The sequence below is a fragment of the Microcaecilia unicolor genome, chromosome 6 (assembly GCF_901765095.1).
Source record: "Microcaecilia unicolor chromosome 6, aMicUni1.1, whole genome shotgun sequence".
Classification (NCBI taxonomy): Eukaryota; Metazoa; Chordata; class Amphibia; order Gymnophiona; family Siphonopidae; genus Microcaecilia; species Microcaecilia unicolor.
In genome coordinates this window covers 290,118,350-290,141,249 of record NC_044036.1, presented here as the reverse complement: position 1 = coordinate 290,141,249, position 22,900 = coordinate 290,118,350, and the positions used below count along the sequence as shown (strand labels likewise).

Below are 22,900 nucleotides of genomic sequence, written 5' to 3'. Positions count from 1 at the left end.
ATTGATCGACACCTAACACTTGAGAATCATGCAAAAAACATAACTAAAAAGATGTTTCATTCAATGTGGAAACTAAAAAGAGTTAGACCATTTTTTCCAAGGAGTGTCTTCCGCAATCTGGTACCATCACTGGTACTCAGTCATCTGGACTATTGTAACTCATTCTACGCCGGCTGCAAAGAGCAAATACTTAAAAAAAACTCCAGACAGCCCAGAACACGGCAGCCAGACTAATATTCGGCACATCAAAATACGAAAGTGCGAAACCCCTATGAGAAAAACTACACTGGCTCCCACTAAAAGAACGCATCACATTCAAACTTTGCACCCTAGTCCATAAAATCATCCATGGTAACGCCCCAGCCTACATGTCAGACCTAATAGATCTACCACCCAGGAACGCAAAAAAATCTTCTCGCACATTCCTTAATCTTCATCCTCCCAAGTGTAATGGTCTGAAATACAAATTAATGCATGCATCTATCTTTTTCTACACGAGCACGGAACTCTGGAACGCGTTGCCACGTAACCTGAAAATGGTCTATGAACTGACCAATTTCCGTAAACAACTGAAAACCTATCTCTTCGACAAGATATATCACAAAGATCAACATGTGTAACTGTATAATCCTTATAACTTCTAGAATTGTCTTATAATGTCTTTTGCTTTAACACTATCATGTATTTCACCACCATGTAACAAATAACCCTCTGTAAAACCAAATGTATATTCTCTTCTATTTTCAGTACCCATGTTGAATTGTAAGCCACATTGAGCCTGCAAAGAGGTGGGATAATGTGGGATACAAATATAATAAATAATAACTTGTCCAAGATCTCTAGTGAAATTAACTGCTGTTTAAATACAATGTACTTTTGGGCATCTTCATTCAAACTCAAACTTGAATGCTGACAAAAAACACTGCCTCCTATTATCGTCTCAGCACAACAAGTACAGACCTTCAACATTAATCATCTCCACCCTGAACCTTCCCATACTAGAAAGCCTCAACATAGTAACATAGTAATATACTAGATGACGGCAGAAAAAGACCTGCATGGTCCATCCAGTCTGCCCAACAAGATAAATTCATATGTGTATACCTTACCTTGATTTGTACCTGTCTTTTTCAGGGCACAGACCGTATAAGTCGGCCCAGCAGGATTCCCCGCCTCCCAACCACCAGTCCCGCCTCCCATCACCGGCTCTGGCACAGACCGTATAAGTCTGCCCTCCACTATCCTCGCCTCCCAACCACCAACCCCTCTTCCCCCCACCTGCTCCGCCACCCAATTTCGGCTAAGCTTCTGAGGATCCATTCCTTCTGCACAGGATTCCTTTATGTATATCCCACGCATGTTTGAGTTCCGTTACCGTTTTCATCTCCACCACCTCCCGTGGGAGGGTATTCCAAGCATCCACCACCCTCTCTGTGCAAAAATACTTCCTGACATCTTTCCTGAGTCTGCCCCCCTTCAATCTCATTTCATGTCCTCTCGTTCTACCGCCTTCCCATCTCCGGAAAAGATTTCTTTGCGGATTAATACCTTTCAAATATTTGAACGTCTGTGTCATATCACCCCTGTTCCTCCTTTCCTCCAGGGTATACATGTTCAGGTCAGCAAGTCTCTCTTCATACGTCTTGGAACACAAATGCCATACCATTCTCGTAGCTTTTCTTTGCACCGCTTCCATTTTTTTAACATCCTTAACAAGATACGGCCTCCAAAACTGAACACAATACTCCAGGTGGGGCCTCACCAACGACTTGTACAGGGGCATCAACACTTCCTTCCTTAGCGTCCCTCCGGACCGGACCAGGATTGGACTGATGGGTTGTGCTCGCCTACCAGCAGGTGGAGACTGAGAAAAAACTCTGACTCTAGAGAGCCAATAGGAGCCCTGGCCATGTGACCTTAGCCTCAGTATTTTCTCAGTCTCCCAGCAGGTAGGAAGTGAGCCCATTAGTCTCTCTCCTTTTCTCTTTAGATATTACAGATATTTGTGATAATTCTTCTGTGCCTGGAATCTTATTTAGAGGCTTGACAGGGTTTCCTTTCTCTTCTTTCTTTGACAGCCTCGGGGGTGTTAAACTCGGGTGTCTCGAGTCCACCCCCCTTCCTCCCCATCTCCCTGGCTTAGCAGGGAAGGGCCGTCCCTTTCTCTGGAAAGGTGTACCGTCTTTGGGAGAGGCAGCCACTTTTAACAGGTAGCTGCTTTAAAAGAATTAAATCAAATAAAAGGAAATTCAAAGAAGCAGCCTTTCTTTCCCCAGACTTCTAACGAGCAGGCAGCTCCAGTGTTTTATTATGATTGAGGGGTTATAAAAAAACAAAAAAAAAAACAAACAGAAGAAAATAATTCAGTATCTGTGACTTTAAACAGCGATTTTTCTCGTCAGATTTAATTTCCTCCATTTTCTTGCGTTTTGGCGGCGGCAGTTTAAACAAATGAAAAAAAAAAAAAGAAAGGTGCGAACCGCGTAAGCGCGGCCACCTGTTTTTTCCGATATGGCTTAAAAGTTCAAACAGCTGCTGTCGGTCAGCGTCGCGCAGTTCACGCAGCCGGAACGTGTAAATTTTGCTCTCCCTTCAAGGTTTCTTCGGGTCCGGTGCTGCCTCCAGTTTTTTCGGGGCCTTTTTCGCCGGCTGTTGTTTCTTTGCCGTTCCACTGGGCTCCGCTTGTTCGGAGGTGTCGGGCGCGCTGTCAACGATCGCCACAGGGTCAGTGGAGCGAACGGCGGCCATTTTGTTTCTCCCTCCATCTTATCAGTCGGGGATCTCTCTGCTGAAGGTAAGGCTGCAGTTCATAGAGCAGTTCGGCTCCAAGATGTGTACACTTTTGTATGTGCTGAACGGCGTATTCTAAAATGCTCTTCACATCAGCAGGCAATATTTGGTTGAAAAGGGGGCTCCTTTCATATATGGATATATAACAAGCTTTTCTTGTTTTAAATTTTTATGTATCACGGGGCTGTTAACACTAGTTTTTTCTGGTGCTCAGTCATTTTTCATTGCCTGGTGGAAAATCTACATCTTATCATAATATCATAATTCATTTCAAGCATTTTCCTCAATAGCTGTAGTATTATACAGTGTTTTAAGAACTTTAGAAACTTTCTCTATAGGCATAGAGTAAATTTCTGTCTTTCTCATTCCCTGGTGAATAGGACTACATTGCCTAAGAGTCAATTGATTGGTACTTTGCAATTCTGACCATAATATCTTAGTTCCTTTCAAGCATTTTACTCCATGCCTATGATGTTATATAGTGTTTTAAGAACTTAACAGACACTCTCAATGGCTGTAGTGTTATACAGTGTTTTCTTTTTCGGACTTTAAGAAGCCTTCTCTAGAGGCATACAGTATATTGTTCAGATGCCATGGGGATATATCAGCTCTTTCATATTCTCTGAGGGACAGTCCTGTCTACCAAGCTCCCAGTCACTCAGCTGCCTTAGCAGGCATGCTTTATTCATGTCTTCCCTTCTTTTCCAACTGCCTTGAAGCCTCTCATATTTCATTTTAGCTTTCTTCTGGTTTTTACAGGACATATGGTCACTTAGAGAATAAAGTCATCCTTTCACTTAAAGATAGTGGACGGTCCTCAAACCATCTACTCGTGTTTGTCTCTACTCTATCAGTTCAGCATTGGCAGATTATAAACATCCTGGTTTGGTCCAGTATGCCTATACATACCATCTGCTATCTCTTCCTCTTCCTTAGAGACCTGATGTTATATCAAGCTTTCTTGAATTCAGATAGTCTTGTCTACACTGCCTTCACCAAGTGGCTGTGGCACAACTTCACTTTTTTCGTTACAGGTAATTTCCAAGTTTGTCCTTTTTCATTTTCATTCTATGCGCCTTCACTCCAGAGTGTTCTTTCAATTGGAAGGGGATTCACTCACTTCCTGTGTATTTATACCATAGGTACATAAGTATGGTTATGCTGGGTAAGGCCTAAAGTCCATCAAGTCCAGCATTCATATCTAATGGGCATAGGTACATAAGTTTTGCCATTCTGGGGAAGCTCAAATGTCCACCTTTCTACAGCCAGAACAGCATTAAAGAAAAAAAAAAAAAAAAAACCTCTCACGAGAGTATCGAACAGAAATCTCTGCTCCAAAAGCAAGGCTTTGCAGTAATTCTGCAAACTAGCGCATACAATATTTGCCATGGCTGTTCACCACTAGGAACACCGGGGACCCTGGGCCTAGGTTCGGTGTTTTAACCTGAAACAAGCTCAACATTCATATCTATTGGGTGTGAGTCTGGTACTACTACTACTACTTAACATTTCTAGAGCGCTACTAGGGTTACGCAGCGCTGTACAAATTAACAAAGAAGGACGTTCCCTGCTCAAAGGAGCTTACAATCTACATCTCAGTGAGGGAGGACGCATGACCGTGGTACGTGGATTAGTGGTATGTGGATTAGGGAGATCCAAGAAATTACAGGCCGGTGAATCAGACGTTCATACTGGGACAATTTATTTCTGTCCGGAGCGTACTACCATAGCTGGTGGACTCCTATATTCAGAACTTTCTATATTCAGAACTTACCCAACTATGGAACGCCATAGAGATAGGGTTGGAGTTTGTAGCCCTATTTAACTGGTGTCCTTGGTCACCCTTCCTCTTCTCCTCAGGATCCAGAGAATGGCTAGTTTTTTGCTTATGCATTAACCGGTCATTTTCAGCAGTACTCTCTCTTCCGTTCTTTTATAGATCTAAGAGGATGTTCATTGCGCTCTTAGGGTCATTTCATTCTTACCTAGACGACTGCCTAATTGGAGAAAGTCTTATCAGCAGAGTTCTCAGGTCACGCACCGGGTGTTGCATTTCTTACAGTCTCTAGGTTGGGTGGTGATTGTAGCCAGGCCTCTCATTTGATCTCTCATTTGATCTCTCATCAGATATCTCTGATTTTCGCTTTGTTTAGTCAGGTTGGCGCACAGTCTTTTGTCTCCTCTGCAAACATCCCAGTTTATATTTTTCTTGGTGACCTTGGGCCTTCGGCCATTTCCTCGCTCTATTCTGCAGAATGCAATTTTACTTTCTAATGCCCAAGAAGGAATTTTCCTTCATCCTATTGCGAATCTCAGGGTCATCAATCGCGCTATTTAAGTGTCATCTAGTTATCTCAAGAACCTTAGTTCTGTCATTGGGATGCTTCGTGCAGTACACTTTTTGGCAGAAGCTTGTTTGTATATATTTTTTTTCTGGGGGACCTCAGCAATTCGTTTTACCTTCGGGTGAATTTTGTTTTCCCTACTGACAAACAAGGCGGAGAGAGCTATGTTGGTCCTTGCCATGGCAATGGGTTATGTCATCCGCCAAGGAGGAGTTAAGAGTATACTCTTGAGTTTGTACTCATTTTTTCTTAGTTGTGTCACCCTGCATTTAGGTGAATGGACTCTAATTTTTTCAGCCTTACTTCCTCACTGCGACACTTCAGGGCTATCTCTTTTTGCCTTCAGGCTCACGAACATTTCTTGCTTCTTCCGTTCAGCAACAGTCTTGACGGAGACAGGGACAGATGCCAACGTCCAGCAGGGGTTTTTCAGCCTTCTTTATGCGTTTCTTCCATCATCTCACTAGGTGTTTACGCAGAACCAAGGCACCCTTCTACATCCGGACCCCCAGTCACTCAAACTTATGGCGTGGTTACTGGGTCTGCAACATCTTTGATATTTTCGCAGGAAGTACTTCAAGTTTTAATTGCTTCCAGACAGAAATCTACATTAAAGTCCTATGAATCAAAGTGGCGACGGTTCACTCTGTGGTACTCCTCTCGCCACTTCATTCCACAAACAGTATCCATTTTGCATGTTTTGGAATATCTTCTGCATCTTGCGAAATCTTGTCTGTCTTACTCATCCATTAGAGTTCATTTGGCAGCTCTATCAGTGATACATGATACTGTTGACAACCGCACGCTTATGCAGCATCCACTGTCAAAGCGGTTTCTTAAAGGAGTCCTGCACCTGTACCTCCCGCTTCGTCCACCAGCTAGGTGAACTAGGTGAACAGACTCTTAAAGTTCTGTTTTCTAGTAGCCATAACTTTTTCTATAAAGTTTTCCTCTTCAAGCAGTGTTTCCCAGTAGCCATTGCAGCAAGTAGATCTATGTGTGGAATACTTCTACGGTTGGTAACTTCTTTTCGGTCTGCTGTAGTTTAAAGTTTTCACCTTTCCCAATCGGTTTTTTCTTATTGGTTTTGTCCTTCTAGCCAGTAGGCGTAAAAGTTTTTCATTGTTTCTAACCCGCTATATCGCGAAGGATCAAGGAAATGAGAATGTCTATTTCTCTTCTCGCTGAGAGGGCAGTTCCACAGCGTATTACAACATATTCCACAACTTCAGAAGCGGGCTCTATTCTTACTACGGCGATTTTTGGTGCTCTCGGTGCACATTGGTAAGTTGGCAACTTAGTCCTAGTTTCATTTTATTTTGCTCATTGGGACACACTACATGTTAGTTGTCGCCAGGTGGCCTATGCAGCATGAACATTTCTCTGCAGTTTTCATAGGGTCCCTCCCTTCAGATTACTGCTTTGGTACTTCCCATCAGTCCAATCCTGGTCCGGTCCGGAGGGACGCTAAGGAAGGAGAAATTAGATCTTACCTGCTAATTTGCTTTCCTTTAGTCCCTCCGGACCGGACCAGGCCCCTCCCATGTTCTCTCTACTCTTTAGCTTCTTTTATTAAGTAGGAAGTGTATTCAGTAGGAAGTGTATTCATTCCTTTACGATTCGTGGAACAATACTATATATATACAGAACTTTACGTGGTCTATACCACTTCTCTGGTGGTTGCTGGTGAGCTCAATTGCTGGAATCTATCTATAAAACCTTAAATACGCCATACCACTTCTCTGGTGAGAGTTGTGGCTGAGCTCAGTTGCTGGAATATCTATAAAACCTTAAATATGATTTACCACTTTTCTGGTGAGAGTTGCTGGTAAGCTCAGTTGATGGAATATATATAAAATCTTAAGTGGGCCATACCACTTCTCTGGTGAGAGTTGCTGGTGAGCTATAAGACAAGTGAGCCATACCACTTCTCTGGTGAGAGTTGCGGGTGAGCTATATTATATGTGAGCCATACCACTTCTCTGGGGAGAGTTGCTGGTGAGCTATATTACATGTGAGCCATATCGCTTCTCTGGTGAGAGTTGCTGGTGAGCTATAGTACAAGTGAGCCATACCACTTCTCTAGTGAGAGTTGCTGGTGAGCTGTAATACATATCGGGCCATACCACTTCTCTGGTGAGAGTTGCTGGTGAGCTCTGATACTTGGCATTGCCGAGTGCTTTGTGGCTGCTAGGATTCCATACGGCACAGAAGGTCTTTCTTTCTTTCCTGCTTTGTTATTCAAATACTGAGGCTAAGGTCACATGGCCAGGGCTCCTATTGGCTCTCTAGAGTCAGAGTTTTTTCTCAGTCTCCACCTGCTGGTAGGCGAGCACAACCCATCAGTCCAATCCTGGTCCGGTCCGGAGGGACTAAAGGAAAGCAAATTAGCAGGTAAGATCTAATTTCTCCTTTCTTCTGCTGATCACACGTCTCTTTATATAGCCTAGCAACCTTCTCGCTACGGCCACCGCCTTGTCACACTGTTTCGTTGCCTTCAGATCCTCGGATACTATCACCCCAAGATCCCTCTCCCCCTCAGTACCTATCAGACTCTCACCGCCTAACACATAAGTCTCTCTTGGGTTTCTACTCCCTAAGTGCATCACTTTGCATTTCTTTGCAGCGGCCCCAGCACCGATCCCTGAGGCACTCCACTACTCACCTTTCCCTCCTCCGAGCGAACTCCATTTACCACCACCCTCTGTTGTTTGTCCGTCAACCAGTCCCTAATCCAGTTCACCACTTCGGGACCTATCTTCAGCCCATCAAGTTTATTTAAGAGCCTGTGGGGAACCGTGTCAAAAGCTTTGCTAAAATCTAAGTAGATTACGTCTATAGCATGTCGATGATTAAATTCTCCAGTTACCCAATCAAAGAATTCAATGAGATTCGTTTGGCACGATTTCCCTCTGGTAAAACCATGTTGTCTCGGATCTTGTAACTTATTGGCTTCCAGGAAATTCACTATCCTTTCCTTCAGCATCGCTTCCATTACTTTTCCAATAACCGAAGTGAGGCTTACCGGCCTGTAGTTTCCAGCTTCTTCCCTATCACCACTTTTGTGAAGAGGGACCACATCCGCCGTTCTCCAATCCCTCGGAACCTCTCCCGTCGCCAATGATTTATTAAACAAATCTTTAAGAGGACCTGCCAGAACCTCTCTGAGCTTCGTCAATATTCTGGGGTGGATCCCGTCCGGTCCCATGGCTTTGTCCACCTTTAGCTTTCCAAGTTGTTGATACACACTCTCTTCTGTGGACGGTGCTCTATCCATTCCATTCGCAGGTGTACTTTTGCCAGTCCCTCGTGGTCCTTCTGCAGGATTTTCTTCAGTGAAAACAGAACAAAAGTATCTATTTAGCAAATTGGCTTTTTCTTCATCATTATCTACATAGCGTTTCGCTGTATCTTTTAGTCTCACAATTCCCTTTTTAGTCATTCTCCTTTCACTAATATACCTGAAGAAATTTTTGTCGCCCCTCCTTACATTTCTAGCCATTTGTTCTTCCGCTTGCGCCTTTGCCAGACGTACCTCTCTCTTGGCTTCTTTCAGTTTCATCCGGTATTCCTCCTCGTGTTCCTCTTCTTGAGATTTTCTATATTTCTGGAACGCCAACTCTTTTGCCTTTATTTTCTCAGCCACTTGCTTGGAGAACCATATCAGTTTCCTTTTTCTCTTGCTTTTATTTACTCTCCTTACATAAAGGTCTGTGGCCCTATTTATTACTTCTTTCAGCCTGGACCACTGTCCTTCCACTTCTTGTACGTCCTCCCAGCCCATCAGGTCCTTCCTCAGGTATTCCTCCATTTTACTAAAGTTAGCACGCTTGAAATCCAGGACTTTGAGTTTAGAGTGGCTGCCCTCCACTTCAGCTGTCATATCAAACCAAACCGTTTGATGGTCGCTGCTTCCCAGGTGTGCACCCACTCGGACATTTGACACACTATCCCCATTTGTAAGCACCAGATCCAGCGTCGCTCCCTCCCTCGTGGGTTCCGTTACAATTTGTCTGAGCAGAGCACTTCGGAAAGCATCCACGATCTCTCTACTTCTTTCTGATTTTGCAGATGGAACCTTCCAATCTACATCCGGCAGTGTGTCAGCTAAAAGCTGTTTTCAGGAAATTCTCTAGATGGGACCAGAAATGGTACAGTCTGATCAAAGAATTTTCAATTGATTTAACTTTCAAAATTGCCCTAGAATATAACTTTCCTTTTGTAAATAAATCTAAAAATTCCCAATAATTATAGCAGTTTCAGCAATGTAAAATGCAACTTTAGAGCCCAATGCAATGCAGTTTGAACAGCCTGTCCTTTCTATCAGAGCTTGGCAGGAAAAGAAAGAAAGAGGTTTTCACGGACTTCCGCTGACAACAAACAAGCAGATTCAACTTCTAAAAGCTTTCTGGAATGTATGGACAAATTTCTCATGCAACTGGCGATGGCACAACCTCAAAAACCTCAAAACGTAAGGATGAGCAACTACAAGCAGCGGAAAACAAAATGGCGCCCACATCTCCGTCAACTTCTCTGCCTCACACTTCAGCAGCTTCCATGATTATGGAACTAACAGACTCAGTTGTGCGAACCTTGGATTCTCGATTTATCCAGCTCTCAGAACAACTGGCAGGGTTAATGGCACTAGAATCGGAACTTACTCGCCGCACCGGGGAATTAGAAACACGGGTGTCGGAAGTGGAAGATACTCAACAGGCACGACAGACAGTGTGGCAAGGCTGGAGCAACTGACTATGGAGCATCAGCAGAAACTGGATGACTTAGAAAATCGCTCGTGATGTGAGAATTTGCACTTTGTGGGCTTTCCAGAGTCTACAGCAGAAGGGCAGATTAAACAAATACTGGAAACATGGCTGCTGGCGAGATTTCCTGAGGCGGGAGGAGGAGAAGTGATCCGCCTAGATAGAGTAAAGTTTAGGAGTCACCCTTGACCGCTCACTTACACTTGAAAAACACGTTAACTCCACCACAAAGAAGATGTTCTTCTCGCTGTGGAAACTAAAAAGAATTAAACCAAATTTCCCACGAGAGGTCTTTCGCAACCTCATACAGTCCGTCGTTCTGTGCCATCTGGATTACTGTAACAGAGTCTATGCTGGATGTAAGCAGCAACTACTTAAGAAACTGCAGACGGCCCAAAATACAGCAGCCAGATTGGTTTGTGGAAAGTCAAGGTTTGAAAGTGCCACGCCCCTCCGAGAGAAACTACATTGGCTACCTGTCAAAGATTGAATCACCTTTAAACTCTGCTTTCTAGTTCACAAAATCCTATATGGTGAGGTACCTGGCTACATGATTGATCTCATCATCCTACCTCTCCGGAGTACATTTAGACTCTCCCGTTCATATCTTATCCTTCATTATCCAGAATGCAATGGCATCAAGTACAAATCCACGTATGCTACCTCCTTCTCTTTCATCAGCACTCAGCTTTGGAACTCTTTGCCAAAGACCATTAAAACCATCACCAACCATCTAACTTTCAGGAAATCTCTAAAGACCATGTTATTTGGAAGTGCTTATCCCACTGCCTCTGCATGTGTCTCCACTGTTGGAAGCGCATTGATCTAGAGACATTTTGGACACATTCCCCTTCCCTCTTCCCTCCAGGTTTCCCTAATCCTTCCGTCCATTCCTACTCTTCCCCAATGTCTCTTGTAGGTTTTTCTGCTGTATTAGCTTCATTTTACTGCATTGGTGTCTGTCTCTGTGGTTTGTTGTAAGCCACATTGAGCCTGACACTGTTGGGAAACTGTGGGGTACAAATGAGATACATAAACTCTACTGGCTTCAAGGGAGGCTTCAAAGACCCTGTCCTATTACACTCTGCATGCACCCTAAGTTCCTGCCAAAGGTGGTGTCGGAGTTCCATCTTAACCAGTCAATTGTCTTGCCAACTTTCTTTCCCCGTCCTCATACCTGCCCTGGCGAAAGCTTGCATACCTTGGACTGCAAGAGAGCATTGGTCTTTTACGTGGAGCGGACAAAGCCCTTCAGACTGTCCGCCCAGTTGTTTTTCTTTCAATCCCAACAGGAGGGGAGTCGCCATCCGAAAACGCACAATCTCAAATTGGCTAGCAGATTGCATTTCCTTCACTTATGCTGAAGCTGGTTTGACTCTTGAGGGCCATGTCACGGCTCATAATGTCAGAGCCATGGCTTCGTCAGTGGCTCACTTGAAGTCAGCCTCCATTGAAGAGATTTGCAACGTGGTCATCAGTCCACATATTCACATCTCACTACTGCCTTCAGCAGGATACCCGACGTGACAGTCGGTTTGGGCAGTCGGTGCTGCAGAATCTGTTCGGGGTTTAGAATCCAACTCCACCCCCCCCAGACCCTTTTTTGTTCTGTTCCAGGCTGCACTCTGTTAGTTGTTTATGGTTTCAGGTCAGTCGAAGTTATGTCCTCGTCGTTGCGAGGCCCAATTTACCAATGTTCGTTGTTTTTGAGTGAGCCTGGTTGCTAGGGATACCCCACATGTGAGAACAAGCAGCCTGCTTGTCCTCAGAGAAAGCGAAGATACTTACCTGTAGCAGGTATTCTCTGAGAACAACAGGCTGATTGTTCTCACAGACCTGCCCACCTCCCCTTTGGAGTTATTTGCTTGTTTTTATGCTTTTTGATTTAACCGAGGGAACGCGTTCACGCGACGGGTGGGAAATCGGTCCGTGCGTGCCAGAAGACTCTAGCAAAACCTTTTTTATATTGTGCTTGCAAAATGCCAATTCCTGGGCCGACGCGGATGTTGACCCACATGTGAGAACAAATAGCCTGCTGTCCTTGGAGAATACCTGCTTACAGGTAAGTATCTTCGCTTTCTTTGATTCTGCAGAGTAGGGTTTGTTTTCCTTGCTACTACCACCAGAGATGAGCTTTTCCCTTCAAGGACGTTGTCTTTTATATTGTCTCCTACCCATTCCCCATGGAACCAATTTCTTAGCCCGTTCCCCTCAGCACCACTCCCTCATTGCTTTCTATGCTCATTCATGTTCTATAGCTTATACCAGGTATGTCAAACATGTGGCCTGTGGGAAATTGTGTGTGGCCCACATTCTAAATTTAACATCTGGTTAATTACATAATATGAATTTGGTTCGCAAGTAAATTATGTGGAGAATATGGAGGATGAATATACATTTTTTAATTTTCCGAGGTCACCTTATTAAACCATGAATATATTAGTGTGGCCTATTGACTCCAAAGTAATTGTAATGGGGAGAATAGGGAAGACAAATATTTTAGTGCTGCTCATTGATAAATGAGCGGCTGCCATAGCAGCCGATGATTAGTCATGAGTTTGACATACCTAGCCTATACTATCCCATATTTGTTCTTTCCACTCATTTAATCTCTTTCTTGCCTTCCTTGTTTTCTTAGCAATTCTTTCTTCCTGCCAGTAGTGTATCTTTCTTACATGTTCTTCTGTTCTTAGATTATTAGGCTTCTGAATTGCCTTTGGTTCCATATGATTAAAACAGTTGGTTTGCTGGTTTATTGCTCGAGATGAATGTCATGAGACTGCCTTGGGACGTAGTCTCTTTTGTCCTAACCTGAAGAAGATAGTTGAAGATGTAATAAAGAATATAAAGTTTACCACACACATTTTTCCTTACCAGTTTCAGTACCATAGCTTGATGACAGGGTCATATTGGTCACTGTAATAGGCGGGATCCTTTCTGCTACATTTTTGGTGACTTTGAGGGGAAAATGCTGATATTCAGGATGTGCTTATTGCATCAGGATAGGTAGATGAAGGTAATCACTCTTAGTGCTAGATTTCATTGTATCTGGCTACAAAAGGAGCTGCACATTTAGTGTTTCTTGGACTGTATTGAGTCACAGTTCCATAGTAGCTTTACTTTGGCAGTCTGTGGTCTTTTGATGATGTGTTATGTTTATTAGGATCACTTATTTGCTTTCTCTTCTTATGCTTTCTCTGCCATCTCCCAGAATATAATAAGTATAGTACCAGGTGGACCAAAGTCATGGGCACAGCTGAATGGAAAGCCAGCAGGACAAGAAGGTGGTGAGTGTGCATGTACTGTCCTGCCCTTTGAAGTTGGATTACTACACTGTTATGCTGCCCTGAGTGTGGAATTGTTTGTGGGTTCTTTTATTCCTTCACCAGTCCTTTTTTGGATTGGTCATTGTAAAGTGATGAATCTGGATATATGTGACCTGCAGAGTCTGATGGACCTTAAATAACATTGTCACTGTTCTTGTCAGGAGATGACACTGCTTGCTGTCAGCAGTAAAAGCTGGGTGGAGTGCCAAAAAGATGGTTGGTTGAAGTAATCAAGCCATTTCTCCAGCAGCTGTAAATTTGGTTAAAGTTTTAGTGTTCAGACCCTTCTGTGACATGTTTGCAGTATGAGAAATGTTCAGGCATTTCTATTTAAATATGTGTAGGTGATCCTAGAAACAAAACCTGCAGTCTTGTAAGGTTTGCTTATGACTCACCTTAAGTCTTCTTAGTCCCATTGCATAGGTTTAAGGTTAGTGAGAATTAGAAAGAGTAGAATTGCCAAGCATATTATTATTGTTAGTTATATAATTGAGGTAAATGTTTGGTTTGTGGGGATTCCTGAGAAGAAAGGCTTTTTTTTAGTTGAGTTTCTCAGCTCTGCCTTCAGGTGCAAGTTTTTCTAGGAAATGTTGGAAAGTCATTCTGTATTTTTGCAGGTTCAAGGGGCTCAAGCCGACAATTGTCATTCTCTCCCGAGGAATTTCCGACGCTGAAAGCAGCTGGCGAGCAAGACAAGGCTGGCAAAGAAAAAGGCGCCTTAGATCTGTCGTATGGGCCAGGACCAAGCCTCCGCCCACAGAGTAAGCCATAAGCCTATGCCCTCTTTGTTTCATGTGATTAATGTCTGGACTTTTGGTCCTAGTAGTGCTTGTAGACTTCATTATATAGTAGAATCTTGCTGGAACATCCTTGGTTATAAACAGTCTGTGGCTATAAAATCACTGTGTGCAGGAAGGGCTTAGCTGTATTATCTGTAAGTTATAAAAATTTTTATGGATACAAACATTAAATGTGTTATATAATTTATCCTATGTTTTAATTTTTTTTATAGATGTAACGAGTTGGAGGGAGGGCGGTGGGAGGAACATTATCTCTGCCACGTCTCCAGCCGCCTCCCATATTGAGCCGGGTAACAAGAACACGATTCCAGGAGATGGAGCTCCCTCCTCGGCATCTGGCAACGATCCTAAGGAGCCCTCGCTCCGCCCGGCTCAGTCTACCCGTAAAGGAGCTTCACAATTCATGGGAAATGTGTACCATCCACCTACATACCACGATATGTTACCTGCTTTTGTAAGAAACCATAATACATCTTATGGACCCTCTGATTTTACACTTATCAGAATCATTCTGATTGATATCAGAATTGTAAATTATAAAGGAGTCCAGTTTATCGGGTGGAGGTTTAGGCCATTGAGTATTTTTTTTTTTTTTTTCCTGTTTATTCTTGGCATTGCTTTTGTCGACTTACTATATAGCAATCCTAGTTTTGCTTTGCTAGTCATTTTCTGAATGTTACAGCTTGTTACCATGATTGTATATTACTTTTTTTCTGTATAAAATGAGACTCTCAAAATAAATTTGGGGGGGGGGGGGGGGGGGGGGGGGGGGGGGGGAGTCCAGGGTACCCATAACAGCAGATGCGTGACCTGGAAATGGGTAACAAGGGGTGAAGGAAGAAGAATGTGACAAAATTAGGTTCTAGAGATGTGGTTGTGAAGACATCAAAATATATAGTTATTATAAGAGGTTATGGGACCTCTTATAGACCTTCCATCTATGTCAAGTCTAAACCTCAAAATGCTCCTTAATTATTTGTATTCATTACCTGGTGCAAAACCGACACCCAGAAATTCTGAGCATATGTCAACAAAACTTATACTATAAAGTAATATAAAACTTCTAAAATTATCATTGCCTGGTAGCTGAGGTAATATTTTGTCAGCATGTATATTTAATTTCAAAAGGAAGCGACCTCCTAAGGTTTGAAAGCTTTCTACCAGAGGTGTTTTGACCTTGTGGGTGGGGTTGCAAGTGATATTTCGATTCACAGACCCAGACCGGTGGTTTAGTCTTTCCTGTTTCATTCACAAAGCATTGTCTGCTCCAGGTAGGAGCACAACTGTAAATATGTTTTAGACCAAAATTATTTGAGCAGAGAGTTTTGGATTCCCACCCGTCTTGGGAACTGCTTTGCTAGATCCCTCAGATTCTGGTGTAATGAGGATGTTAAGGAAGGAGAAAATAGGTCTTACTTGATGATTTTCTTTCCTTTAGTCCCACCAGACCAATCTAGAGACCCTCCCAATTTTTTTTCCAGTTATTAAATCACTTTACAATGATTTTATGTTGCTCTGTTCATTTTTTTTTTTTTTAAATCGACAAACTCTTATCAACCACTCCTAAAATGTCCAGTCTTTGTCCTTTTACAGCAGTGTCTTTTGACTGTGTTCCCATCATTTAGTATCAAATCCAGATAAGACTACGGCTTGCTGGTTTACTAGCCATTCTTTCGACATGGCACGAGGCTGGATTTTCCTTTCTCTGAGCAAAATTCTTAAGTTGCAGTCTCAGGTCCAGGGGTTGCTGTGCAAACACGTCCCCTGTGCTTGGAACTATCTGCAGATTCTAGGCTCCATGGCAGCGACGATAGTGCCATGGGCCAGGGTGCATATTTGAGGCCTCTACAACCTTCTCTCTACTGTCCAGATGGTCCCCTCAGATGGACTGGCCGCCTGGTGAGGTTGCCTCTGTGTTCCCAGGAGCGCAGCAGTCTCTACTGGTGGCTGCATAGGGGCAGTCTTATCAAGGGGATGCCGCTGTATATCCCCCAGTGGATAGTAGTCACGACGGATATCAGCCTCAAGGGCTGGGGAGCCCACTGCTTGGGGAGACTTGCTCAGGGCCTTTGGTTACCCCTGGAGGCGTCCCTATCGATCAACTTGTTGGAGACCAGGGCGAATCAGCTGGTTCTGGAGGAGTTTTGTCCTCTGTTGGCAGGCGGGGCGGTTTGAGTCCTGTTGGACAACGCTACAGCAGTGGCTCTTGTCAACCACCAAGGGGGAACGAGAAGTCGCCTATTGCAACTGGAAGTCGCAAAGTTCATGACCGTGGCAGAGCATCACCTGACTGTCATTTCGAACTCTCATCTGGCGGGAGTGGAGAACGTCCAGGCGGATTTACTCATCCGTTACACCCTCAATCCAGGAGAATGGTCTCCAAGTCCACAGGCGTTTCGATTGATAGTAGACCAATGGGGATTCCCTCTGATGGACCTTTTCGCCGCAAGCCACAACGCAAAGGTGTTCCCACTTTTTCAATCACCAAAGAGATCCTAAGGCAGAGGGGATAGATGCTTTTCTGCAATAGTGGCCTCCCTGTCTCCTGTATACGTTTTCTCAGTGTCCCCTCTTGGGGCGACTCATTCAAAGGGGCCCCGGTGATTCTTGTCGCTCTGGATTTGCCTTGCCGCCCGTGGTACACAGACCTCCAGTGTCTTCTGTCTGCGCCCCCTCTTCATCTCCCAGTTCAGGGCAACCTTCTGGTATGGGGTTCAATTCCTCATCCAGAACCAGCTCGAGTTTGTCTTACGGCCTGGCTCTTGAACGGGCTTATTTAATGAAGAGGGGTTACTCTTCTCCTGTGATTTCTACCATTCTACGGTCGCGTTGTCTACCTACATCTCTGAATTATGTTAGAACTTGGCGGATTTTTGAGGAGTAGTGTGCGGACTGTAATATTTCTCCGCTCCGGGCTTCCTTGGCAGAGATGTTGGATTTTCTACAGCTTGGTTTTGATAGTCTTGTCTCTCTTCCCTTATGGTACAGGTTGCGGTGTTGTCCTGCTTTCAGGGTTGAGTGCGGGGTAAGTCACTGGCTAGTCATCTGGATGTGTCTCGTTTTTTGAAGGGGATCGGTCTCCACCCTCCAGCTGGAGCTGTCTTTCCGGCTTGGGATCTCAACTTATGGGGTCTCCCTTTGAACCGCTGTCTTCCTGTTCCCTTAAGGATTTAACTCTTGACGGTATTTTTGGTATCCATTGCTTCAGCTAGGCGAGTATCGGAGTTACAAGCCACCTCCTGCAGGTCTCTCTTTTTGGAATTTTCTAAGGAGCATGTGGTTTTGCGCTCGGTTCCTTTGTTTCTGCCTAAGGTGGTTTTGCGTTTTCATCTTTCCCTGTTGGTGGTCCTGCCATTCCTGGGATCTTCTTCAGGCTCAGAAGATCAGTGGAAATAGGACATTGGATATTAAGGGAGTTCTTAAGCACTATCTTAAGGTTACTGAGGATTTCTGCCTGTTTGTACTTCTTGGTGGTTTGCGTAAGGGTCTGGCAGCTTCTAAACCCACTATATTCTAGGTGGTTTAAGGAGATAATTTCTGCCTACCTCCGTGCTGGAAGATCAGTCCCGGAAGGGGTCAAGGCCCACTCCACTAGGGAACAGGCATCTTCATGGGCAGAGCGGTTTTTGGTGCCACCCTCAGAGATTTGTAAGGCGGCAACTTGGGCTTCTCTGCATTAATTTGGTTCAAGGGTTTCCTATCATCTAGGTCTTATCAAGTCAGTGAACTCCACTATTTCACCGCCTTGGAAAACCTGTCTGTGGAGTACCGCAAGGCTCTCCTTTATCTCCAATGCTCTTCAACATTATGATGATTTCCCTCGCTAATGCATTATCCAAGCTTGGTCTCAATCCTTTCATCTATGCGGATGATGTAACCATATCCATCCCTTTTAAGTCCACCCTGTCTGAAATTACTAGCATAATCCAAGTCAGCTTTTCCATTATGGAATCCTGGGCTAATGCGTTTAAATTTAAACTCAATAAGGATAAAACTCAATGTATTGTTTTCTCTTCACGACATAACAAGTCTATTCCCAAAGCTCTGGTTACTCCTGATAATACCCTCCAAATCTCGAACATCTTGAAAATTCTTGGGGTCACGCTGGACAGCCATCTGTTGCTTGATAGTCATGTTAAGGAGATTTCGAAAGAAATGTTCTTTTCTTTGTGGAAGCTTAAATGCATCAAACAGCTCCTGCCAAAGGATATATTTTGAACCCTGATTCATTCTATGGTCTTAAGCCACATCGATTACTGCAGTGGAATTTTTGCTGGTTGTACACACTATATTCTGAAGAAGCTCCAGACGGTTCAAAACACTGCAGCCAGACTATTTTTTGGAAAATCTCGTTTCGACAGTGCGCAACCTCTTCATGTGAGACTTTACTGGCTTCCCATTAAGGACCGTATTCATTACAAGATCTGTGCCTTAACTCGTAAGATCATTTACGGCGAAGCACCAGTTTACATGTGTGATTTGATTGATTTACCTGCTCGAAATTCCTTGGTGTCTTCTCGAACTTATCTTAATCTGCACTATCCTTCCTGCAGGAATCTAAAATACAAGACGATCCACGCTACTTCCTTTTTGTTCATCAGCCCGCGAACCTGGAATGCTTTGCTGAGACTCCTGAAAGAGACGCCGGATCATCAAACTTTTAAAAAATTACTAAAAACTTATTTGTTTCGTAAAGCCTACCCCAAAGTTAACAATGCTCTTTAAACTCCTTTTTTCCAGTTTTATTCGTTTACCCACATTTTACCATCTGTCAGCTTCCCTTTTGTGGCTCCTGTATTCCCCTCCGTATTCTCTTATTTTAGCTACTCTTGTACTTAAAATTTGTAACTTTTTTTTTTTTTTTACTGGAACAATTTTATCCTGTTGTACTATGTAACTTTGTTAGCCACATTGAGCCCGCATAAGGTGGGAAAATGTGGGATACAAGTGAACCAAATAAATTCCTTTTCTAAGCATTACAGACTGGACATACAATGTCGTTAGGAAGCGGTCTTTGCAACAAGGGTCCTCACGGCAGGGTTGCTGAGGGTTCCTCCCTTAAGGCTACTTTGTTACTTCCCATCAGTCCAATCGTGGGCCGGTCCAGAGGGATGCTAAGAAAGGAGAAATTAGATTTTACCTGCTAATTTGCTTTCTTTAATCTCTCTGGACCACCCAGGTCCCTCCCCGTATTCTTTGAAGAGTAGTTCTTTGAGTTTAGTTCCGGGGAGTAGTTCATGATTTTTGTTTGTCGTTTATTTTGTTCTAGAGTTCCAGGATGGAGCTGTTCTGAGTGTTTTCAGTTTACAAAAAAAAAAAATTCTTCTCTGTATCCTGATCGGCAAACAACTTCTCCAAGATGGGTTGTGTTTGTGGGCATGGTTTCCTGTGTCTTTGCAAGCATGATAAGAGTGCTTTTCCTGGTTGCTCAGATTCCTGAGGGGGCACAGAAGGTAGTTCGTTCTCTCTTTTCTGCTTTGTTAGTCAAATACTGAGTCTAGGGTCACATGGCCAGGGCTCTTATTGGCTCTCTAGAGAGAAGTTCAGTCTCCACCTGCTGGAAGGAGTGCATAACCCAACAGTCCAGTCCTGGACCAGTTCGGAGGGACTAAAGCAAAGCAAATTAGCAGGTAATATCTAATTTCTCCTTATGTTCCTGCTCGTTCTTTTCATTCATGTAGAAATCATTGGCTAGTTCTCCCTGGCTCCTCATCAGCCTGTTTGGATTAGATTAGACATATAGTGCTTTTCTTTTTGGCCCCTGCTCTGTGGAGAGCTCTTTCTTTATCCCTCTGTCTGCAACTGTCCCTTAAAAAATTCAGAACTGTTCTTTAAAAATATTTTTTGCCTTGTTTGGCACTTTAGCTGGTAATCTGCAGCAGATGGACCTCAGTGTAATTTGAATGATTGTTTAATTTCTCTTGACATCTTGCTGTATCCATGTGTTCTTTCTTATCCTGATATGGAATTCTGTCTTGCTTTTATATTGATATGTTTATCACTTTGCTCTGTTAGCCACTAAAGGTGGGTTTAGTAAGTCCAGATAAACAAGGTTCAATGTTCATTTTTCTCTTTGAGTGTGTGGTGTTTTTTTTGTTTTTTACCAGTGATATGTTATGATAAGTATTAGTGCAGCAAAATACTGATCATCTAAGGCTACATGGTGCCCTTATTGGGTGAAGTACATGTGATTTTATTTTTCTCTGTTTCCATCCACTTACCAACAGGCATAACACTGGGGCTTCCACGGTGTTAGAAGTATATGTGAAAGTGTCTTCCTCCAAACAGCAGGTGCTGTTTCCCGCAGTGAGGGCTGATATGGGCAACATTTTGTCAGTCCCATAGGTCTGCACTGTACTCAGTATTTCAGGGGATATGGTCATCTTGGCTGATAAAGATACATTTGTAATTTGCCTCATGGTCTGTTTTCAGATGTGCCCCCAGCACTCTTCTGAACCCTCAGGCACCTTGGAACGGGTATCCTATCCTGTTATTCCATCTCAGTCACGTCTTGAACCTCGTGTTCCTTTCAGACAGTTCCAGATGAATGACCAGGAAGGGTGAGGATTTACCCAATTCCATGGGGAGTAAGATATGAAGAATTAGCTCTTCTAATGCTTGCCTCTTTTCTAGCAGATATGTCTTATTTGTAAACCACTTTTGGGTTTCCAGAGATGCCTATGTTTGTTTGGAAAACGAGTAATGACATCAGTTGTTATGTACCAAATAGTAAATGAAAACATACCCTGAAAGGGTTCAGGAGAATGAAAGATGTTTTAGGCATATATAAGCTTGAAATAGAGATTCTTCTATATTTTGGGTCCTTTCAGTTTACCACAGAGCATAGTGTAATATTTCCTGCCTCTTGTGGAGTTAGGGATCCTTCAGCACTAAGCTGGGGGGATATAGATTAGCCTTTATAGGCCAACTATAACCTCCATATTCTCATCTGCAGAAAAGAGAGCAGGTATACTACGGGGTCATCCCGCCCAACCCGTCTCGCAAAACCTCCAGGAGAAAGGCCTCCAAGAGCCACCATTATCAATGCAGAAGATCTGAAGGAGTTGGATGAGCTGGACAATGATGCAGATGATGGCTGGGCTGGTAAGAATCTGGGAGCTGGATTGTGATTCTTCAGGAATAGGAGTAAGGAATCTAATTAATAAGAGAGCTCTGTGTAGAGCCCTTTTTCTTACAGTGTCTTTTCTGAGGATCCCTCCTCTTGCATGGTGAACAGCAAGCTGTTTCTGAAATATATGAGAGCTGTGTGTGTTGTGTCTGAAATATATGAGAGCTGTGTGTGTTGTGTCTGAAATATATGAGAGCTGTGTGTGTAATACCGCACTGACAGACTCGGTATCCAGCCTTCCACATCGGGCCTGATATTCAGCCGGCGGCGATTGGCATTTCCTTGTCATCAAGCAGATGAAGCCATTACGTATGGGTTGTGTCCATAAACCAGCAGGGGGAGATACAGAGCACTCAACTTTTCACAGTGCCTCATGGCCAGCCAGCTCCACTGCCTCTTCAGTATTCTCTATCTTCCCAAGCAGGGTGGCTGCAGCTTCTTCGAGCTCCATCAAAAATCTGCCTGGGGGTGGCTCCTGGCTTGCCAGTTGTTAGCCGGGGTGTTAGAGGCTATAGCAGTTTCACTTTGAAGGCACATAGGTTAGTCCTTTCCCTGCCTTACCCATGCCCCCGTGGATGTGGACATATTAGCTTGCTTTTCCCTGTCCTTTCCCACTCAGTGGATGCAGGCACATTGGTTCGCCTTTCCCTGCCTTTCCCACTCATCTGAGCCTCCGGAGATCTTATTACCTCTGCTTTCCTCACAGCGTTAAAAAAAAAAAAAAAAAAGGAACAGAGGTTTTCCTTTGATTCTTCTATGGGACTGGAGCTGTGATACTCGGTCTGGTGAGGTAAGAGTGTTTTCTAACTCCTCCGTGGGTGGGCCCGCGATCGGGGCGTTTTTGGTGCGAAACCGCCATTTTGAATTTTCCTGCTATTTTCAGCGATGGCTGCAGAGAAGATAAAGCGCTGTTCCTGGTGTGGCAAGCGCAAATCAGCAGCGGGGCTCTGTAAATCATGCTGTACAGGCGTAAGAGCTGGCCCGAGCATGGCGAGCGATGATTCTTCCCACTCAGAGCTGGCAGCGGACGCCATTTTGAATTCTCCGCATGGTGCGGCCTCCGTAGAGACGGAGAGCCCTGAGCCTGGGAGGGGGGGGGGACCTCGAATTGAAGCTATTCAGGGAGCGGCTAGCCCCGGACGGGATCTGGGTGCCCAGGGCGAGTTTTTCTCCTCTGATTTTGTGTTGTTATTGCATAAAGCATACATGCTGAAAAGAGCTCTCCCTCAAGGGTCGTCTGAGGCCCCTTCTATTGTCCCCCCTGTGGATTCTGGCCTGGGACTGCCCGCTGAGGCTATTTTCCCTGATAATTGGCATAAAGAAAAGCGTAGAAGGGCTAATTCCCCTTCAGATTGTGGTGCACCTCCTTCCCCCCCCCCCCCCCCCCCTGTGGTCGGGCTGTGAGGATTCGGAGAGTTCTGGCAGGCCTTCGTGGTCTGAGGAGCCAGAGTCAGGTGCATAATTACCAAAGGATCTGGATGATCCCTCCGCGGTGAGGATTTTCCACTGTGATAAGCTGCCAGCGCTTATTTCAGATGCCCTACAGGTCCTTTCTATTGAAGAGCCTGACAGTGGCACGGCCTCCTCTGTGAATCCTAGGTTGACTAGTACCAAAAAGCCTGCTCAAGCCTTTCCTTTGCATGACTCCATCCAAGAGCTTATTTCCGCTCAGTGGACTGACCCCGAGGGACTTTTGAAAGTTTCCAGGGCTATGGGGCAATTATACCCTCTGCGTGAGGAGCATTTG

The 22,900-nt window shown here is 44.2% G+C and overlaps 1 protein-coding gene across 6 annotated transcripts in view; it reads left to right on the top strand.

The window, feature by feature from the left end:
• Positions 1 to 22,900, top strand: part of PRRC2B (proline rich coiled-coil 2B) — a 353,949-nt gene that overhangs the window by 92,668 nt on the left and 238,381 nt on the right. For all 6 annotated transcript variants that reach the window (XR_003942611.1, XM_030207802.1, XM_030207800.1 and 3 more), the window contains exons 5-9: positions 13,110 to 13,185; positions 13,842 to 13,985; positions 14,237 to 14,478; positions 20,457 to 20,584; positions 20,980 to 21,128. Coding sequence is in view for 5 of the 6 variants with exons in the window: in XM_030207802.1 (XP_030063662.1) it covers positions 13,110 to 13,185; positions 13,842 to 13,985; positions 14,237 to 14,478; positions 20,457 to 20,584; positions 20,980 to 21,128 (739 nt within the window). In the remaining variant the exon portion in view is untranslated. The remainder of the gene's footprint in view (positions 1 to 13,109; positions 13,186 to 13,841; positions 13,986 to 14,236; positions 14,479 to 20,456; positions 20,585 to 20,979; positions 21,129 to 22,900) is intronic.